The 17,320-nt window shown below is 39.9% G+C and overlaps 1 protein-coding gene across 1 annotated transcript in view; it reads left to right on the forward strand.

Moving 5' to 3' along the window:
- CHUK (component of inhibitor of nuclear factor kappa B kinase complex) overlaps positions 1-17,320 on the forward strand; it is a 70,416-nt gene that overhangs the window by 34,435 nt on the left and 18,661 nt on the right. The window contains exons 14-18 of the mRNA XM_063133190.1: positions 8,807-8,868; positions 11,815-11,924; positions 12,544-12,593; positions 13,842-13,938; positions 15,434-15,581. Coding sequence (XP_062989260.1) covers positions 8,807-8,868; positions 11,815-11,924; positions 12,544-12,593; positions 13,842-13,938; positions 15,434-15,581 — 467 coding nt within the window. The remainder of the gene's footprint in view (positions 1-8,806; positions 8,869-11,814; positions 11,925-12,543; positions 12,594-13,841; positions 13,939-15,433; positions 15,582-17,320) is intronic.

Here is a 17,320-nt window from a genome sequence, read left to right on the forward strand (position 1 = left end):
ATCAGCTTTGTAGCACCTGCTCCCTGCACCTAACCTTTAAATGTGACTAAAATGCTACTTTACTTACTGTAACTATAGCTGATTCCTTCCTTCCTTAACCAGGTGATAAATTTATTAAAAACGTAAGAGCCATGCTGGATCAGACCAAGGGTCCATCTAGTCCAGCACTCTGTTCATACAGGGGCCAACCAGCTGTCAACCCGGGACCCACAAGCAGGACATGGTGAAGAGCTCCCTCCCACCCATGTTCCCCAGCAACTGGTGCATATAGGCTTACTGCCTCTGATATTGGAGTTAGCACATGGCCATGAGGACTAGTAGCCATTGATAGCCTTCTATTTATTTTATTAATTTACTCTCCCTTTCTAGCAAGGTGTCTTAGAATCACAAATAAAGTTGATAAAAACAGTAATAAAACAAATACATTAAATGCAATAAAGCACAACAACAGTATAAAAACAACATCCACCTCAACAAACCCACTTAAACTCCAAAGGCCCACTTAAATAAAAAGACATTTTATTGGAAGGGTCCCAGTTGGCTGTCTCAGCAAGAAAATGTATGGCCACATTACCCTTTTGAACATAGTGAACCAATGAGAATGGACTCTGAACTTGAAACCAACAGTTTGAATGTTGTGCAAGCCAGATGTAATATTGAGGAAACAACAGGGCCAATAACGGAACTAGAGAAATACACTGTTAGGCTGTTTATTATGGGTAACTGCTTAGATACAGCATTTTGGCCACAACCTCCAAACTTCAGTGGTTCACTGACCGCTGATGAATTTTTTGATGCTGAAAGGTATTGGATCGGAAGAACACAACTAGAAGCCTTCACATCAGAAATGAAATTCATTTAGAATTAATTTCAGATCAAAGTACAGAAAGTTTTCTGTTAGACCTAAGAAGATTTGTTGCCAGACATGGACTATGTAAGATTGTGTATTCTGATAACACCAAAACCTTCAAATGAGCTGACCAAGATTTGGCAGAGATACAAACAAAAACTTCAAGAATTTTTTGGAGAAAGAGGGATAACTTAGCAATTCATTGTCGAGTGCGGCGATTTTGGGGGAAGACTTGTTAGATCTGTCAAGACTTTCTTTAAAAACCTTAACTGAAATAGAAGCTGTGCTAAGCTCAAGACTACTAACCTTGTTTATAACGAGACAGAAAAACCATTACTGTTGCCCTCAATTCATTTACTTGTTGGGCGACTCTGCCTCCTTGGGAAAATAAAAATAGCACTCTTACAAATATCACTAAAGACAAACTTTCCGGGAGGTAGAAATGTCGAAAAACTTTGATTAATTTATTTTAGAACAAATGGCAAAAGGAATATATGAAGTTAAGATCTGCACATTTACAGCAATTCCCCAAATCAAAGCACTGAGCTCAAGGTGAATGACTTGGTCCTGATCCCTGAGGATAAAATGCATAAACACAAGTGGAAGGTTGGATGAATTGAAGAAACATTCCAAGGACATGATAACAGGTTTTGCTCATGTTCTGTATGTTTGCCATTCAAAACAATTATTAGAAGACCTGTCCCGTTGTTGAATCCAGTGGAACTTCAAGAAGAAGATGTACTTGAAGTGAAGTTCATCAAGCCAGAGGATGTTGAAACTCTAAAGGTTAATGTTTTCTTAGGAATATGAACTGAAAGTCGTGTGATTCTTTTCTTTGTTTCTTTTTTGGCAGTAGTTAGACCTTCTCTCTCTGTTTAGCTGTATCAGCAGAAAGATATGCTCTGTTTGTTTGCTTAGGTTTGATATAAAATACAAGAAAGTCTCCGGAATCCTCATTTTCAAGGAAGCTGTTCTGCTGGATCTGGTCTGCAACACCCAAGAGCATTCAGAAATCAATTGGATTCCATCAGTCTCCTGGGAAGGTCCATCCAAATGGGTCCCCCACACCTGCAGGAGGAAGTAACTCCATGAGTTCAAATCACAAAAGGAAATGGTCTGACCAGGACAATGGGGTTACTTGGATCCCATCCCCAATTTTTAGACTATTCATCCCACAAAATGGAGCAAAGATCAAATCAGAAGTATGCCCCACTTTGTGTGTTGGGTTGATGACAAATTGACACAGCCCCATGGTTGTCATGGAGGCCATGATATCCTGAACAGACACAGCATAGGAGTTAAAGTCACCCAGTTTTTATGTAAGCAAGTTTGAACTGCTGAGCACAAGGGATCGGAAGAGATTTCAAAAGGGTGATTATGGATAAAAAGATAAAGGTATCAACACTCAATGTTAAAGGTTTAGGGGCAGTCGTGAAAAGGAAGAGAATAGAACAAATGCTTAATAAAGAGGGATCAGATATTATAATGATCCAAGAGACACACCAAGGCTCCGAGAATTCGAATATGATAAAATTAAAGTGGCTAGCCTATTATGAAAAGTCATTAGGGACATCAAAAAAAAATGGAGTGGCCACTTTGATTTCAAAAAAAAGTGGGTTTACATTAGAAGAGGTAAAAAAGGATGATAAGGGTAGATATCTTATGTTAAAAGGTAAAATTGAGGGAAAGGTCTATACTTTGATTAATGTTTATGCCCCAAATGAGAGGCATAGAGAGTTTTTTATAAAGTTGTTTAAAGAAATAGAAGAATTTAAGGAGGGGTATGCTATATTAGCTGGGGATTTTAATATGGTTATGGATAATAAAAGAGACAGGTCAAATCCCACTAATGCTGAAAAGAGGAACAATATGACTATATTGAATAAATTAGTAACAGAAAATGATTATTTAGATTCGTGGCGCTTACTTAACGGGAATAGGCCTGGATTCTCATACTTTTCCCCAGTTCATCATACATACTCCAGGATAGATCATATATTTGTTTCAAAAGACTTTGCAACGAGGATTTGTAAAATGGAAATGGGGGTAATAAAAGTAACTGATCATGCCTTGTTAAGTTTAGAATTTACAGTTAAGAAAGATTATAAAGAGGCATATAGATGGAAGTTGAACACAAAGATATTGAAATACAATAAAATAGTAGATAAAATTCGGAAGGAACTGTCGGAGTCATGGGAAATTAATGAAAAAGGAGGAACAGCTGGGTCAGTCATTTGGGACACCATGAAGGCTGTAGCAAGAGGAATCTGTATTAGAGAAACATGTAGTTTAAAAAGACAACAACGTGCAGAACAGGAAAAGTTAGAGATAGAAATTAAAAACTTGGAGGAAAGATATTGGCGAAGTAAAGATAAATATAAATTAGTGGAAATACAAGCTAAGAAGAAACAATTAGAAAATTTAAATATAGAAGAGATTCAAAAGAATTTAATGTATATGAAAAGGGAATATTTTGAAAACAGTGATAAGAACTCGAGGTTGCTTGCCAAGCTCACACAAAAAGAAAAAGGGAGGAATGGGATAGAAACGTTGAAAGATAGCCGAGGGAATTATTGTCATGCAATGAAAGCTAAAATAAAAATTTTTCAGGAATTTTATCAGGAATTGTACAAGGGTAAAGAAATTCAACAAGAAAAGGTGGAGGAGTATATTGGAAGGTTTATAAAGAAGGAAATAAAATCAGAATATAAGGAGTTAATGGAGTCAGTAATAACTCAAAGAGAAGTTGAAGAGGTTATTGATAAGTTAAAAGTGGGTAAATCACCAGGAGCAGATGGTTTGGGTCCAGAATATTATAAGGTCTTCAAAGATTGTTTAGTTCCAAAATTAATGGAACTTTATAATAGGATATTATCAGGAGAGAAGATACCCGAATCATGGGAACATTCAGTGATAATTCTGATCCCAAAACCAGATAAAGATTTGACTAATCCCGATTCTTATAGACCTATTTCTTTAATAAATCAGGATGCTAAAATTTTTACATCTATTATGGCCAAACGACTAAATAAATTTTTGGCAGAATATATAGGAGCAGATCAATGTGGGTTTGTGGTAGGAAGACATATGCATAATTTAGTGGGTAGAGTTTTAAATGTAATAAATGTAATAAAAAAAGCAAATATTAAGGCAGGTATTATGGCATTAGATATTTTTAAAGCTTTTGATTGTGTGAGCTGGCAGGCACTAAAGAGTATTATAGATAAATTGGGATTTGGAAATAAATTTAAAAATGTAATAGAACAGCTATATTCCCAAAATACGGCGGTAGTGGTGGTAAATGACGGACTTACTGAAAAGATACGACTAGCCAGAGGAACAAGACAAGGATGTCCGCTCTCGCCGGTCCTTTTTGTAATGGTTATGGAAGTTTTGGCGAAGGCACTAAGGGAGGATAAAGAATTAGAAGGAATTGGAGAGGTAAGGGAAATAAAGCTAAACATGTTTGCGGATGATACTTTATTGACCATTAAGAATCCATTAAGAAAATTAGAAAGAATTAAATATCAGTTGAGGGAATTTGAGGAAATTACAGGGTTAAAAATAAATTGGTCTAAATCAGAGATGATGTTGTTTAACTATACTAAGAAGGAAGAAAAGGATTGGGAATTTAAGGGAATGGAATTGAAAGTTAAGAACGAGATTAAATATTTGGGAATTAAAATTACAAAAAATCTAGAGAATTTAGAAAGGGAAAATTTAACGAGGTTAAAGAAGGAGGTACTAGAGAAATTGGAAAAATATAAAAGATTAAATTTATCTTGGTTTGGGAGAATAGCTTTGATAAAAATGAAGATATTAGCTAAAATTAATTTTGTATTTAGGATGTTACCTATAAAAATATCAGAAACCGAGATAAAAAGTTGGCAAAATATTATTAATAAATATTGTAATGGAGAAAAGAGAGCAAGAGTGAATAAAAATAATTGGTACCTAAGCCAAAAAAAGGGGGGAATGGGTCTCCCAAACATAAAATTATACTACGTAGCAAATAGATTAAGACATGTTGTAGAAGCAATTATGGGAGTAGGAGATTTATATTGGATGGAAGAAAAAATCATAAGTAAGGTAGAGATGAATCTGGAGAATGTTTTTTTTAAAGATGGAGGAAGAAAGTGGGTTGGAAGTATAGATAATCCACTCCTGAGGACTCAATGGGAAATTTGGAGTAAATTTAAAGGGAAGCTGCTTCCGAGCAACTCTCCCTTAGCACCGATAATAATGTTAAAGAATTTCCCAGAGGATCTAAAGGGTAGATTATGTAAAATATTAAAAGAGAAAAATAAAATAAAATTAAAGGATTGGGTAAGAGATATTAAAACAAGAGAAGATATGGAAAATTTGTTAAAGGAGAAGAAGCTATCTTGGCTAGAATATGGTCAATTAGAACAATGGAATAAAAAGTGGATTAAAGATAATAGAATGTGCAGAAAGATGACGAGGTTTGAAGAATTAGTAGTAAGTAAGGAGAAAGGAAAAGGAAGTAGTATAGTTTCAAAAGGATTAATGAGTGAAATATATAAAATATAGTTAGAGAAGGAGTTTAGAGAGAATACAGAGAAAATGATTTGGGAATCAGATTTGAAGATACAAATAGGGCGACAGAGCTGGGAGGGACTATGGAAACAAAGAGTGTTGAGAAGTTTATCAGTAAGAATAAAGGAGAATTATTTTAAAATTTTATGGAGGTGGTACCTAACCCCGGTTAGATTGAATAAGATAAGTGATCAACATTCAGCAAATTGTTGGAGAGGATGTGGGGAAAAAGGAACGTATTTACATATGTGGTGGCAATGCAAATATGTACAAAGATTATGGAAGATGGTGTTTTCAGAAATTGAAGAAATAGTGGGAATGAAAATAGAACAAACACCAAAAATAGCATTGCTGTCACTATTTGAAGATATAAAGTGTGGAAAAGGAACTATAGAGCTGATATCGAGTTTGTTGGTTGCAGCACGATTGATGATAGCTAGGAACTGGAAGATCCAAGGGGAATATTCTATTGAGGAATGGTATAAAGTAGTATGGGACATAGCCATTAATGATAAACTGACATGCAATATTAAGTGGAGAAAAGGCGTAACTAAAATAAATGAGTTCGAAGGAATCTGGAAACAGTTCCTAGTGTTTGTGTTTACTAAGGGAAGTGGGAAACCACCAGCAGAAGAAATGATTAGATTTTGGACTCAAGAATGATCCCGAGGTGGGGGGTGCACATTTATGTTAAGAATGAAGATGTTGTAGTGTGATAAGGCATATGTAATAGTTTTTGATATTTGTACTCAACAATTATTCAATATGTATGCAGCAGATATTTGATGTATTTTTTTTTCTTATTGTGTTAGTTTCAGTTATATTTTGGAAATGTTTATCTATGTTTATATAGTGTTGAAAATGAATAAAAATTATTATAAAAAAAAAAAAAAAAGAACCACTGTCCAGCAATTGAAGGGTATAATTTGTTTAAAAAAGAACAGAAGAAATAGAAAGGGATGCAGAGTCACACTATATATTAAAAATACTTATGCCAGAATACAGGAGGATGATACAGGGAGCCCCATTGAGAGCATCTGGATTAAAACAAATGGGGAAGGATTAAAAAGAGTATGATAATCAGAGTCTACTACCGACCAACCAATCAAGGAGAAGACTAGGATGAAACTTTTGAAAAGCAAATTGCCAGTGTACCAAGAAAGTGCAATTTGGAGTGATAGGGAATTTCAATTACCCGGATATCTGTTGGGAGACAAATTCTGCCAAAAGCGGCCCTTCCAAGAAATTCCTGTCAATTTTCTCCTACAGAAAGTGGAAGAAGGAACTAGAGAATTGACTATCCTTGATTTGAAACTAACCAACAGGGATGACTTAGTGGATAAAGTGGCAGCTATGGGAACTCTGGAGGAACGTGACCACATCATACTTGAACTTGATTTTAAAGGATCCAAAAGCTGAGTGTAGCCATACACGTACTCTGCATTTTAGGAAAGCTGATTTTAATAAACTCAGAGATATTATAAGTAAGGTCGCATGGCAAGTTGCCCTAATGAGAAAAGGAGTCCAAGATGCGTGGGAGTTTTTTAAAAAGGAATTTTTAAAGGCACAATTACAAACAATTCCAACAACGAAAAAAAAATAGAAGACACCAATGTGGCTCCACAAAAAGCTTAGAGATGACCAGAAAACAAAAGAGGATACAGGGGTACATTGAGCAGGAGGTTGGACTCGATGGTCTTGTAGACCCCTTCCAACTTTGCTATTTTATGATTCTATGACATACAGGAAGTGGAAGGAGGCCATGCTGCAAAAGAAGAGTACAGACAGGTAGCACAGAAGTGCTAAAATGGCATCTGGAAGGCTAAAGTTGAGAATGAGCTAAGACTAGCGAAAGATACTAAAAGTAATAAGCCTTTCTTCGGATCTGTGAATAGTAAAAGACAGAGGAAAGAAATGGTACTTCAACTGCTTAATAAGGATGGCAAATCAAGTACTTGAAAGGTTATCACACAGAGGAGGGCAAGGATCTCTTCTCAATCACCCCAGAGTGCAGGACACGGAATAATGGGCTCAAGTTACAGGAAGCCAGATTCCAGCTGGAGATCGGGAAAGACTTTCAGACTGTTAGAGTGGTACAACAATGGAACCAATTGGCTAGGGAGGTTGTGGGCTCTTCCACACTAGAGGCATTCAAGAGGCAGCTGGACAACTTTCTTTCACGTATGCTTTAAGGTGGATCCCTGCCTTGAGCAGGGGGTTGGACTCGATGGCCTTATAGGCCCCTTCCAACTCTATGATTCTATGTATCAACCATGAAAACAGATGTAGACTTTGCAGTTGAACTTAATAATTGCAGTGGTGACAAACATTAAAATTAAATTATTGTAAATTTGGAAATAAAGGTGTATGCATATTGATACATTGCTGAACTCACAAAACTACTAGGTGTTTCTTTGCAATAATACAAAGTTTCCTTCTTATCCATACATTGGGTAAAGTTACATGAAATGTAGATTCACTCATGTGTTTCTAACTATGGCATATCAAATTAATGTACTCAAGCTATGGCTCGTTGGAAAGGTTAAACATTACCATACCAATGTCTAATACCCCTTAGGTGCATATCTGGATCAGGTAACGTGTCATATGCAGTAAATTGTATAAAAATGAAGAAAAAAATAGTTTTTTTTTCTGGATATGTGGCTCATACCACAAAAATAGTAACAGATAATTATTACAATTCGAGATTTGTAAGAGAATTCATTGGCTTTCCAATGGAGTTTTAAATTTTTAAATCAGACTTGGTTCACATGTTACAGCTTAAATTAGAAAAGTTATAAAAAGATAGTGTTGGCCATCCTGATGACATCCTAAAATGCTTAAGCAACCAGTCAGAATGGGCTAACACTTGCAAATACAATCCAGAGACATACACCTTTCCAAAGAAAATCATATTGAAAGTTTTGCCACCTTACTTGATAACGATTTTTGGTCTGGCCCACAGACTTCTAAGTTAGCCTGCTGCCTTCATGTGTAGGGAAGGAGGTTGTCCCATTATCAGTGTTGAAGAAAGACCCATCAGCCAGCCCATGACTTTCATACATGGAATAGGACAGGTTGCCATTTTGTTCCTTGCCTCTGGCAGCAAAATGTCTTGGGCCATCCCTTTGTTTAAGGGTAGGTTTGCTTGGGAAGTGGGGGAACTGGAAGGAGCAGCCTACTAGCAGTAAACCTGATGAGCCAGGCCCATACATGGGATGGCATTTCTGCTCAGTTTATGGTAAAGCCAAGGTTTTTTAAATGGCGAGTTTGTTTCTGAATTCCAAAGTTTGTCAGCATCGCTAATGCAAAATGTGGATGTTCTAAAATAAATGCTACTTATTTCCAATGTATTGCTTTGTTAAATTAATATATGTGTATGTATATATATATTTTAAGCCTCGGAGAAAATGCTGAAAGCCTGGAAAGAGATGGAGGAAAAAGCCTTACAGTATGAACAGGTATGGGAGAAGAAAACGGTGCCTAATATATGAGAAAACTAGTGTATTGCCTTAAACTCATTGCTGCTGAAGCTTGATTTTTTTTTAAATGGTGAGATAGCTTCCCGCATATAAAAAAGATATGACACTAATCAAAAGAAGTAGTTTCTCCTGGTTCTGTACTCATAATTGCTAGCACGATGTAGATCTCCCCATTGTACCCTCAAACATGCATTGAAAGGATTTCAAAAAGCCAATTGCTTAGGATTCTCTCAGCTGCTACCATTTAAGCGCATGGGAAAGCATTTTGTTTGGGTCAGAATTTTTTTAATATGCCTTTCAATAAAATATTCCTAACAAGAAACAAATTAATAAACTAATCACCAGTTCAATAAGACAGCAGTTGTAAGGGAGTGACACTTGACAGAAAGAGGGTTCCAAGATCGGAGCCCTCTGACTATCCAAAGCCCTGCTGACAAGACTCAGCAAAGGTGGAAGATAGCTGGAGGCTTTCACAGTCTCTTCATCCTCTGTTCAAAATATTTTCAGCTAGACGAGCCTCTCAGCCTGTCCAGCTTTCTGACCAGATCCATGCATTCTTGATTAAGATTGATTTTTTGGATACATTTCAGTAGAGGTTCAGGCCCAGTTTTGGTATTGAGACTGCCTTGGTCACCCTGTATAAAAATAAATGACCTGTGTCAGGCCGGAGACAGCAAGAGTGTGTCCATGATGATACTCCTTGTTTTCTTGGTGGGGTTCAATACTATCAATAATGATATCCTTCAGGACTGGCTGCCTGAGTTTGAAGGTGGGGACACTGCTTTGCAGTGGTTGTGTTCTAAGCAGCGGTCCCCAACCTTTTTGGCACCAGGGACCGGTTTTGTGGAAGACAATTTTTCCATGGACCGGGGGTTGAGGGGGTGGTTTTTTGGGGGGGGGGGAAACCCCGGCCGCCGCCACCCCCCACTCCAGTGTCCTGGCTTCGCTGGATCCTTTTCATCTTAGGCAGGTTTGGCAACGGATGTGCTGATTGGATGGGAGCCAGTAAACTGAGGCTCAATCCAAACAGGTCTGGGGCTGTTCTGGTGGGTGGTTCTTTTGTCTGGATTGGGGAAGTACACCAGACTCACACCATCCCCTGAAAAAGCAGGTGTACAGCTTGGGGGTACTCCTGGATACATCCTTGTCATTGGAGGCTTAGAGTGCTTCAGCTGATAACCCAGTCGCATCAGTGGTAACCTCCAGATTAATTTACTGCAGTGCAATGTATGTTGAGCTGTCACTGAAGACAGTTTGGAAACTGCAGCTAGTGCAGAATTCAACAGCCAGGTTGTTGGCTGGAATTAGGCAATGTGAACAGATAAGTCTGGTTCTGGCTTGTCTTCACTGGTTGCCAGTTTATTTCCAAGACAAATTCAAAGTGCTGGTTTTAACATAAAGTCCTACATGTCTTCGGACCCCAATACCTCAAGGATCACCTCTCTCATTTGAAACTACAAGGATTAAGTGGGTAAACATATGCAGACAAGTGAGGCAGATCTATAAAGGTACGCAAATCATAGAATAGCAGAGTTGGAAGGGGCCTACAAGGCCATCGAGCCCAACAAAATGTCATGGCAGAGCAGTAAAACAGAAGGGGAAGACCTTTTTTTAAAAATTGCAAACGCGTTCAGGACACTCTCCATTGTCCTTTCTTCAAGATTTCTATGGGAGGAAAATCCATTCTGAGGCAGAGGGTGCTGAGAAGGGATGAGGGAGAATGACAGTGGCACTAGTGAGACCACGAGCAGCAGCAGGGAGTTTTGTTGCTCATGCCGGGCAGCTCTCTAGTCATTCTTAACAACCCAGGTTCAGATATCATGAGAATAAGCATCCCTTCTATAAGCCATGGGTTCTCACCGTGGCTTGTTGGCGAAAAACAACCCATGACAAAAAAAAACCTCACTCTTGATTATCTAAACCGCCCTGCAACCACCCACCATGGTTTAGCGTGATGTGAGGACCAGGTCATTGACAGGAGAACTACAGCCCTGCTAATTCTCCTGGCTCTTTCAATGGCTTTTGATGTAATCACCCATGGTATTCTTCTTTATAGCAATGGAAATGGTGTATTGGTGACTCTGCTGCTGCTTGGAGACCTGATTTCCAAAGGTGGTGGTGGGGGATTCCTGGTCATTACGTTGGCATCTACACTTTGGGGTCCTAGAGTGGTCTATCTTATTCCTAATGCTACTTTTAACATCTACATGAATAAGCTGAGACTTTCTGAGCTAGGAGTGGGGTACTGCGTTGCAGTGGTTTCACTCCTTGGTTGGCCAGCTGTAGAAAGTAGTACTTGGAGAATGTAGCTTGGCCCCATTGGTACCGAGTAACACAGGGATTGGTTCTATGTTATTGAGTGGGGTAATCCAGAATTTTGGAGTGCATTGCCATTAATATGCTGAGGACACACAGCTCTGTTTCTCCTTTACATCCTCATCAGGTGAGGCTATGGACAGGCTAGATTGGTGCCTGGCTGTGACAATGGACTGGAGGGTTAATAAACTGAAACTAAATTCAGTCTAGACCGAGATACTTGTAAGTGAGTGGTTCTTCTGACTGGATGAAGGGTGTTCATCCTATTCTGGATGTGGTTGCACCCCCCCTGAAGGAGTATGTTCATAGCTTGGGGGTTCTTCTGGAGTCATCATTGTCACATGTGCATAGTGCCTTTCTCTCCAAACATAAAGCTATTGCCATTCAAAGATTAAGTGAGGTATTCAGTTTGCCTCGCCTTAACCACCAGCATACATTAAGTTGAACATAATGCAATAATCACAGCCATGCAGTAAACACAGCCAATAGTGGGCAGACACACACACACACACACACACACACATCTTCAGGGTACTGAAGAGACACCCATGATAAATCCAGTGTTCTTTCCTAACCAATCATATATGCAGTTTTCTTTCTTCTTTTCAGATTGGAGATATTGGCTACCTGGATGAGCAGATCATGGCTTTACACACGGAGATTGTGGAACTGCAAAGGAGTCCCCATGCACGACGACAAGGCGATCTCATGGAAAACCTGTAAGAAAAGAGGCTTTTCCTGTGCAGATGTTGATACTTCTTGCAGTGTAACCTGTTGTGACCCTTATATGTGGATATCTTATCCTTTTGCACTTTATATTACGGTTTTTGTCGTCTGCCCCCTCTCAAGGCCACCAGCCAGGTATGGTGATTTGCCAAGGTGTCTTGATGGTTTGTTGCTTGCCTGGTATTCTAAAATCAAGGAAGTTGTGACGTTCCAGGTGCTCAACAATGCATGGCTGGTGGACTTGGTTCATCCTAATTTGTCCCAAATTGTGCTACCCTGGTCTTTTCTGTGAGAAAAAAGGAGACACATTTGGATCTTCCTGAAGATAGACTGGCAATTCCTACAGATACAAGCCCAGCTTACGTGAGTTATGGTGGAAATAGTAATATCTTCCTGAGAATTAGCTTCCTTTACATTGTACCAGGCGTAAAATTGAATATTTTTATTTAATTAAAAAACTTTCACATTCCTGCTCTAATGGATTTGTCTAACAAAAGAGAATACCTCACTGTATTTTAATTTCGTAATGTATGGAACTTTTGCACTTGACAGCAAAGTGTCAAGAGAATTGGGGAGATCTTTGTTTTTACCTGTTTTATCATCACTTTACAGCGAACAAAGAGCTATAGAACTCTACAAACAATTAAAACCAAGAGCGCCAGGTATGGAACAGGCCATTTCTCTGATTTGCCTTGAATCTAGAACACTGTAGGAAGTTTTACAAAGAACAATATGACAGACAAATTCTGACGAGAACATGTTAAGCAGACTTGGGGTTATTCTGACAGGGTTAGATTAACAAATGATTAGAAATATCAAGAGTGAGCAACTAAATCACTTTAAAATTACCTAGTTTTGTTGGTTTTCTAAGCCATTACTTAGCAGATCCTAGTTAGAGGTTGAAAAGTTAGAATTTATAAACTGATTGTTACAACCTCCTGTTGGACCACTTTTAACTCTGAATTTCCATCTCTTGTCCAGACAGATATTTCATTGTTGAATTCCTTTACATCAGGAGTGGGCAACTTTTTCAGCCCCAAAATCCCTGTGCAGTGGTGGGTTGGGGGATCCACATGTGCATACATGCATGCATACATCCATACAGACATAAGTGCACACATACCCCCACACACACAAGCGGGGCTAAAGCATACACACACACCCACACGCACACACACACCCCATTCCAATTAGGATTGCTATTAGTGGCAGAGAAACAGACACTTTGGCTATATTGGGACCACTCAGAGACTAAAGCCTCTTCTCCCCTTCAGTTATTAGCTGCATTAGATGCCAGTTGATTGTGCTGATGAAGAGGGCCTGTGGAGATGGCTTTCACTATGTACCCCCCTTTCCCAGCTCAGTCAAGCTCCTGAAAGCCTGCCTGACAAATAGCCATTTGGCGGGATGTTGGAAGCGCAATTGAGCTGGGAAATAGAGTGCACAGTGAGAATCACCCCACAGGCCCTCTTCCCCAGAACAATCACACTGCCTTGGCACAGGAGAGGAAATTGGGGGTCCTTATGGGCATCTGCAGTGTACTGAACAGCTCACCTCCAAAGGCCGTATGTGATCTGTGAGCCACAGGTTGCCCTATTGTTGCTTTAAACTGTGTTTTCAGTCTATGAAGCACAGTGCAAAAGAGGAAAAATAAGAGTAGGCATGAAGTCATAATTGCAATTGAAAGAAAGCTTGTCGGATTATAACGAAATATTCAAGCCCCCTATTTCATACGCATCTTAAATAATTAAAGAGCATTTGGTAATGTGAACTGTTCAAATCACCTTTTTTCTTTGTGTCAGTGCTTATTTCAGTGTTTATATGTTTGTTTGTTTTAAAAACTGTGTCCTGACTGCCCATGCCTCTTCAGAGGAGCACTGTTCTGATCACATGACAGGTGTCCCTTTCAGATCATTCCTACAGTGACAGCACAGAGATGGTGAAGATCATTGTCCAGACCGTTCAGAGTCAGGACTGGGTACTCAAGGAACTCTTCAGACATCTTAGGTACAATGTGCACACCCTTTCTGCGAATACACACATCTTCATCCAACATGCCACCTGACTAGGGAGACTTATCATTGTCAATGAGACACCTCGGGTCAGTGCAGAATTTAAGATACAGTGGCTTGTCTGTATCAATCCATTTCATTGGTTAAACTCTTATTCCTGACCCTTAGTGTTACAGTAATGCTCATTTTACGTTTCAAAAATGGAAACGCTATAAGCATGTTAGCGTAGCTTTGGTAGTGCTGTCAAGACATGATGAAATGATCACAAACGTTGCTAAGGAGCAAACAAAATGTTGATTTATGTTACAGCTTCTGTGAGAAATGAACAGTCAACTTTGGTTGAGAAAACATTTCACAGAAGGCTGAATGTATGCTGTTGACAGAAAGAGGTGTAGAGGCATTTATGTTGTAGCTAAGGGCTGGTGAACTGTGTGACGAGGAGGCATAGGCTCAGTTCACACAACACTTTTCTCAGCAGTGGTGTAACAACTCCACTGCAGAGTTTTTACACCAACATGGAGAAAAGTGTTGTCTGGAGGGAAAACTTCATCCCATGGTGGAGGTTTTTTTAAAAACAACAACAACAACACCCCACCCTGAATCTTCACACTGTGCAGAGGAGAGTTCCTGCACAACCATTGTGTTCCGTGTTCTCTGGAGGGCTCCGTGGAGCTTCCTGTTGAGTGGAGTGGAGTTTCCCAGTGGCCATAGAATTCCCTGGCAAGAGTGGTGAAAGGAGGGAGTGCCACTCTAGGAGAGCAGCTGGGATTTTTTTGGCAGCAATGATTGATGGGATACCATTGAAAGGACTGGGGGAGGAGAGAGGGCAGAGGAACTGCCAATCAAATGCTGCGTTGACTTTTACTCAACTCCACAGGAGGCCACACCCACACAACGGTGGAGTTGGAACATGTTGTGTGGTGAGTACCCCCTACAAACTCCACTGTTGAGAAATGTGTTGTCTGAACTGAGCCAGAATCTGGGGGCTGAAGGAAAAGGTGAAGTGGATAGAGAATTTGTGATCTGAGGGAATAATCGATAAAGGAGGTGGAAGCCTGGGTGAAACCAGAGGAGGAAGAATGGTATCGAGGAAACTGGGAGCCAAGTAGAATGTGTATATTTAGTTTTTTAATGGAACCAGTGGATAAGGAGTGACTGACAGGAAAGCCTCAAACTGATCAAGAGCTTCAGAGACCAAGAAACTGCAGAGCAGGACTTTATTTGTATTAAATCTTAGGCATGTTTTATTTGCCCTCTAGTTTGGAAAAAGGGGTGTAAATTTTACCATTTTGATTTTCACTTCTTTTCCAGGGTAAATATAGTGTCTCTGGATATTCGTCTAGGCACTGACATTTCTGCTTCCAAAGCTCTAAGCATAAAATGCACTCTGTATCTTTAATTTCCAGGAAGCTTATATACATTTTGGTCCTGTTGTTCAGATAAGAAAAAGTTGGCACTAACCTACTTTTTTTTTCCTTTTTGCATCACAGCAAACTATTGGGATGTAAACAGAAGATTATTGATTTGCTTCCAAAGATTGAAGTGGCTCTGAATAAAATCAAGGAGGCGGACAATTCAGTGATGCAGATGCAAGGGAAGAGGCAGAGGGAAATCTGGCATTTGCTGAAAATCGCTTGTGTAAGGGGGTTTGTGCTCTGATTTCATAAAATCATAGAGTAGTAGAGTTGGAAGGGGCCTATAAGACCAACGAGCCCACCCACCCCTGCTTCAATGCAGGAATCCACCTCAAAGCACCCATGACAGATGCACTCTTAACATACTTGGAAGGTTATGCCATCACGCCTGACTTAGGTCAGCAGGCCTAACACCTGAGGCTTGAGCCCATATCGAGGATCTCCCCTTTGATGGGGAGGGCCTTTTTAATTCTAATATGGAAGCAATTCAAAAAGCTAAATCTACTGCTAAGAAGATGGGCATATCTCCACATCTCCCTCAGCCTCTGTATAAACAGTGACGTTGGTCCCGTCCTCAACCATACTATAATCCAAGGCAGTATTTGGACAGGACACAATGATACCTTCAATACCAGCAACCTCATGGTCAGAAACCCTCCAATCATTTCCGACAGCCACGCCAGCAATTTTACCAGGGTCCAATCTTTGATGACATTATTGCTATGGCTCTCCAGACATGATCCTTCAGGATTTGCTTTCTCATTTCCTTCAAAATTGGATGACAATAACATCAGACAATTGGGTGCTGGACATAGTCCAATCAAGCTACCTTATTGAGTTTGAAGTTCTCCCTCCCCTCGGTACTGTGAGATCTACCCCTCCTTTGGAAGCTCTGACTTTAGAGACCTTTACTCTTCTATGGAAGGGAGCAATTCAGAGGGCAATTCCCTTCTGCATGGAGGAAGGATATTTTTTCCTGCTATTTCACGGTACTGGGGCAGGGGCTTCATCCTATATTGGATCTGAGGGACCTCAACTGCTTAGTTCAGGATGACCACCATCACCTCAATTCTACCATTGCTTCATCAAGGCCTCTGGTTTGCATCAGTGGACTTGAAGGATGCATATTTTCACATTGCCATATGAAACATCCACCAAAAGTTCCTTCGTTTTGTGATCAGGGCAGATATGTTCCAGTTTCGAGTTCTTCCCTTTGGACTCTCCGCTGCCCCCCGTGTTTTCATGAAATGTATGCATGTGGTATGTGCATTCTTTCAGCTTCAGGGTGTAGAAATCTTCCTTTACCTCAATGATTGGCTCCTGATCGCATTGTCAAGGAAAGAATTGTTCAAGCTGATCTCCGTTGTGATCAGTCTTCTGAACTTCCTCGGTCTCAGAGTCAACACTGAAAAATCCAAAATCATTCTGGCCCAATCGATTTTGTTTACTGGGGCACTACTCTATGCCATTTCATGCAGAGCTTTTCTTCCCCTAAAGAGGGCACTACAAATCTCAGAACTGGACTACAGGCTTTCCAGAGATGATACAACTACAGCCTGTACAATCCAGAGGCTGTTGGGTCTGATGGCATCCACAGTCACAATCATTTGTTGGGCAAGACTCCGGATGAGAACACTTCAAGGGTGGTTTCTCAAGTATTTCCAATCCAGCTACAATGCTCACAAAACCAAACTCACCATACCGTACTCTATCCTACAGGATCTTCGGTGGTGAACAGATATCTCCAATTTGATGCAGGGTATGCCCTTTACTCCAATTCTGGTCTCCAGGACGGTGGTGACAGATGCATCCTTACTGGGATGGGGAACACACTGCGATCACCTTCAAGCGTAAGACACATGGAGCAAAACTCACAAACGTCGTCACATCAACTTTCTGGAGCTTCTGGCCACGTTCATGGCCCTCCACTCATTCGAAACATATTTAACAGGTCATCATGTC

This window comes from Elgaria multicarinata, chromosome 8 (assembly GCF_023053635.1).
Source record: "Elgaria multicarinata webbii isolate HBS135686 ecotype San Diego chromosome 8, rElgMul1.1.pri, whole genome shotgun sequence".
NCBI lineage: Eukaryota > Metazoa > Chordata > Lepidosauria > Squamata > Anguidae > Elgaria > Elgaria multicarinata.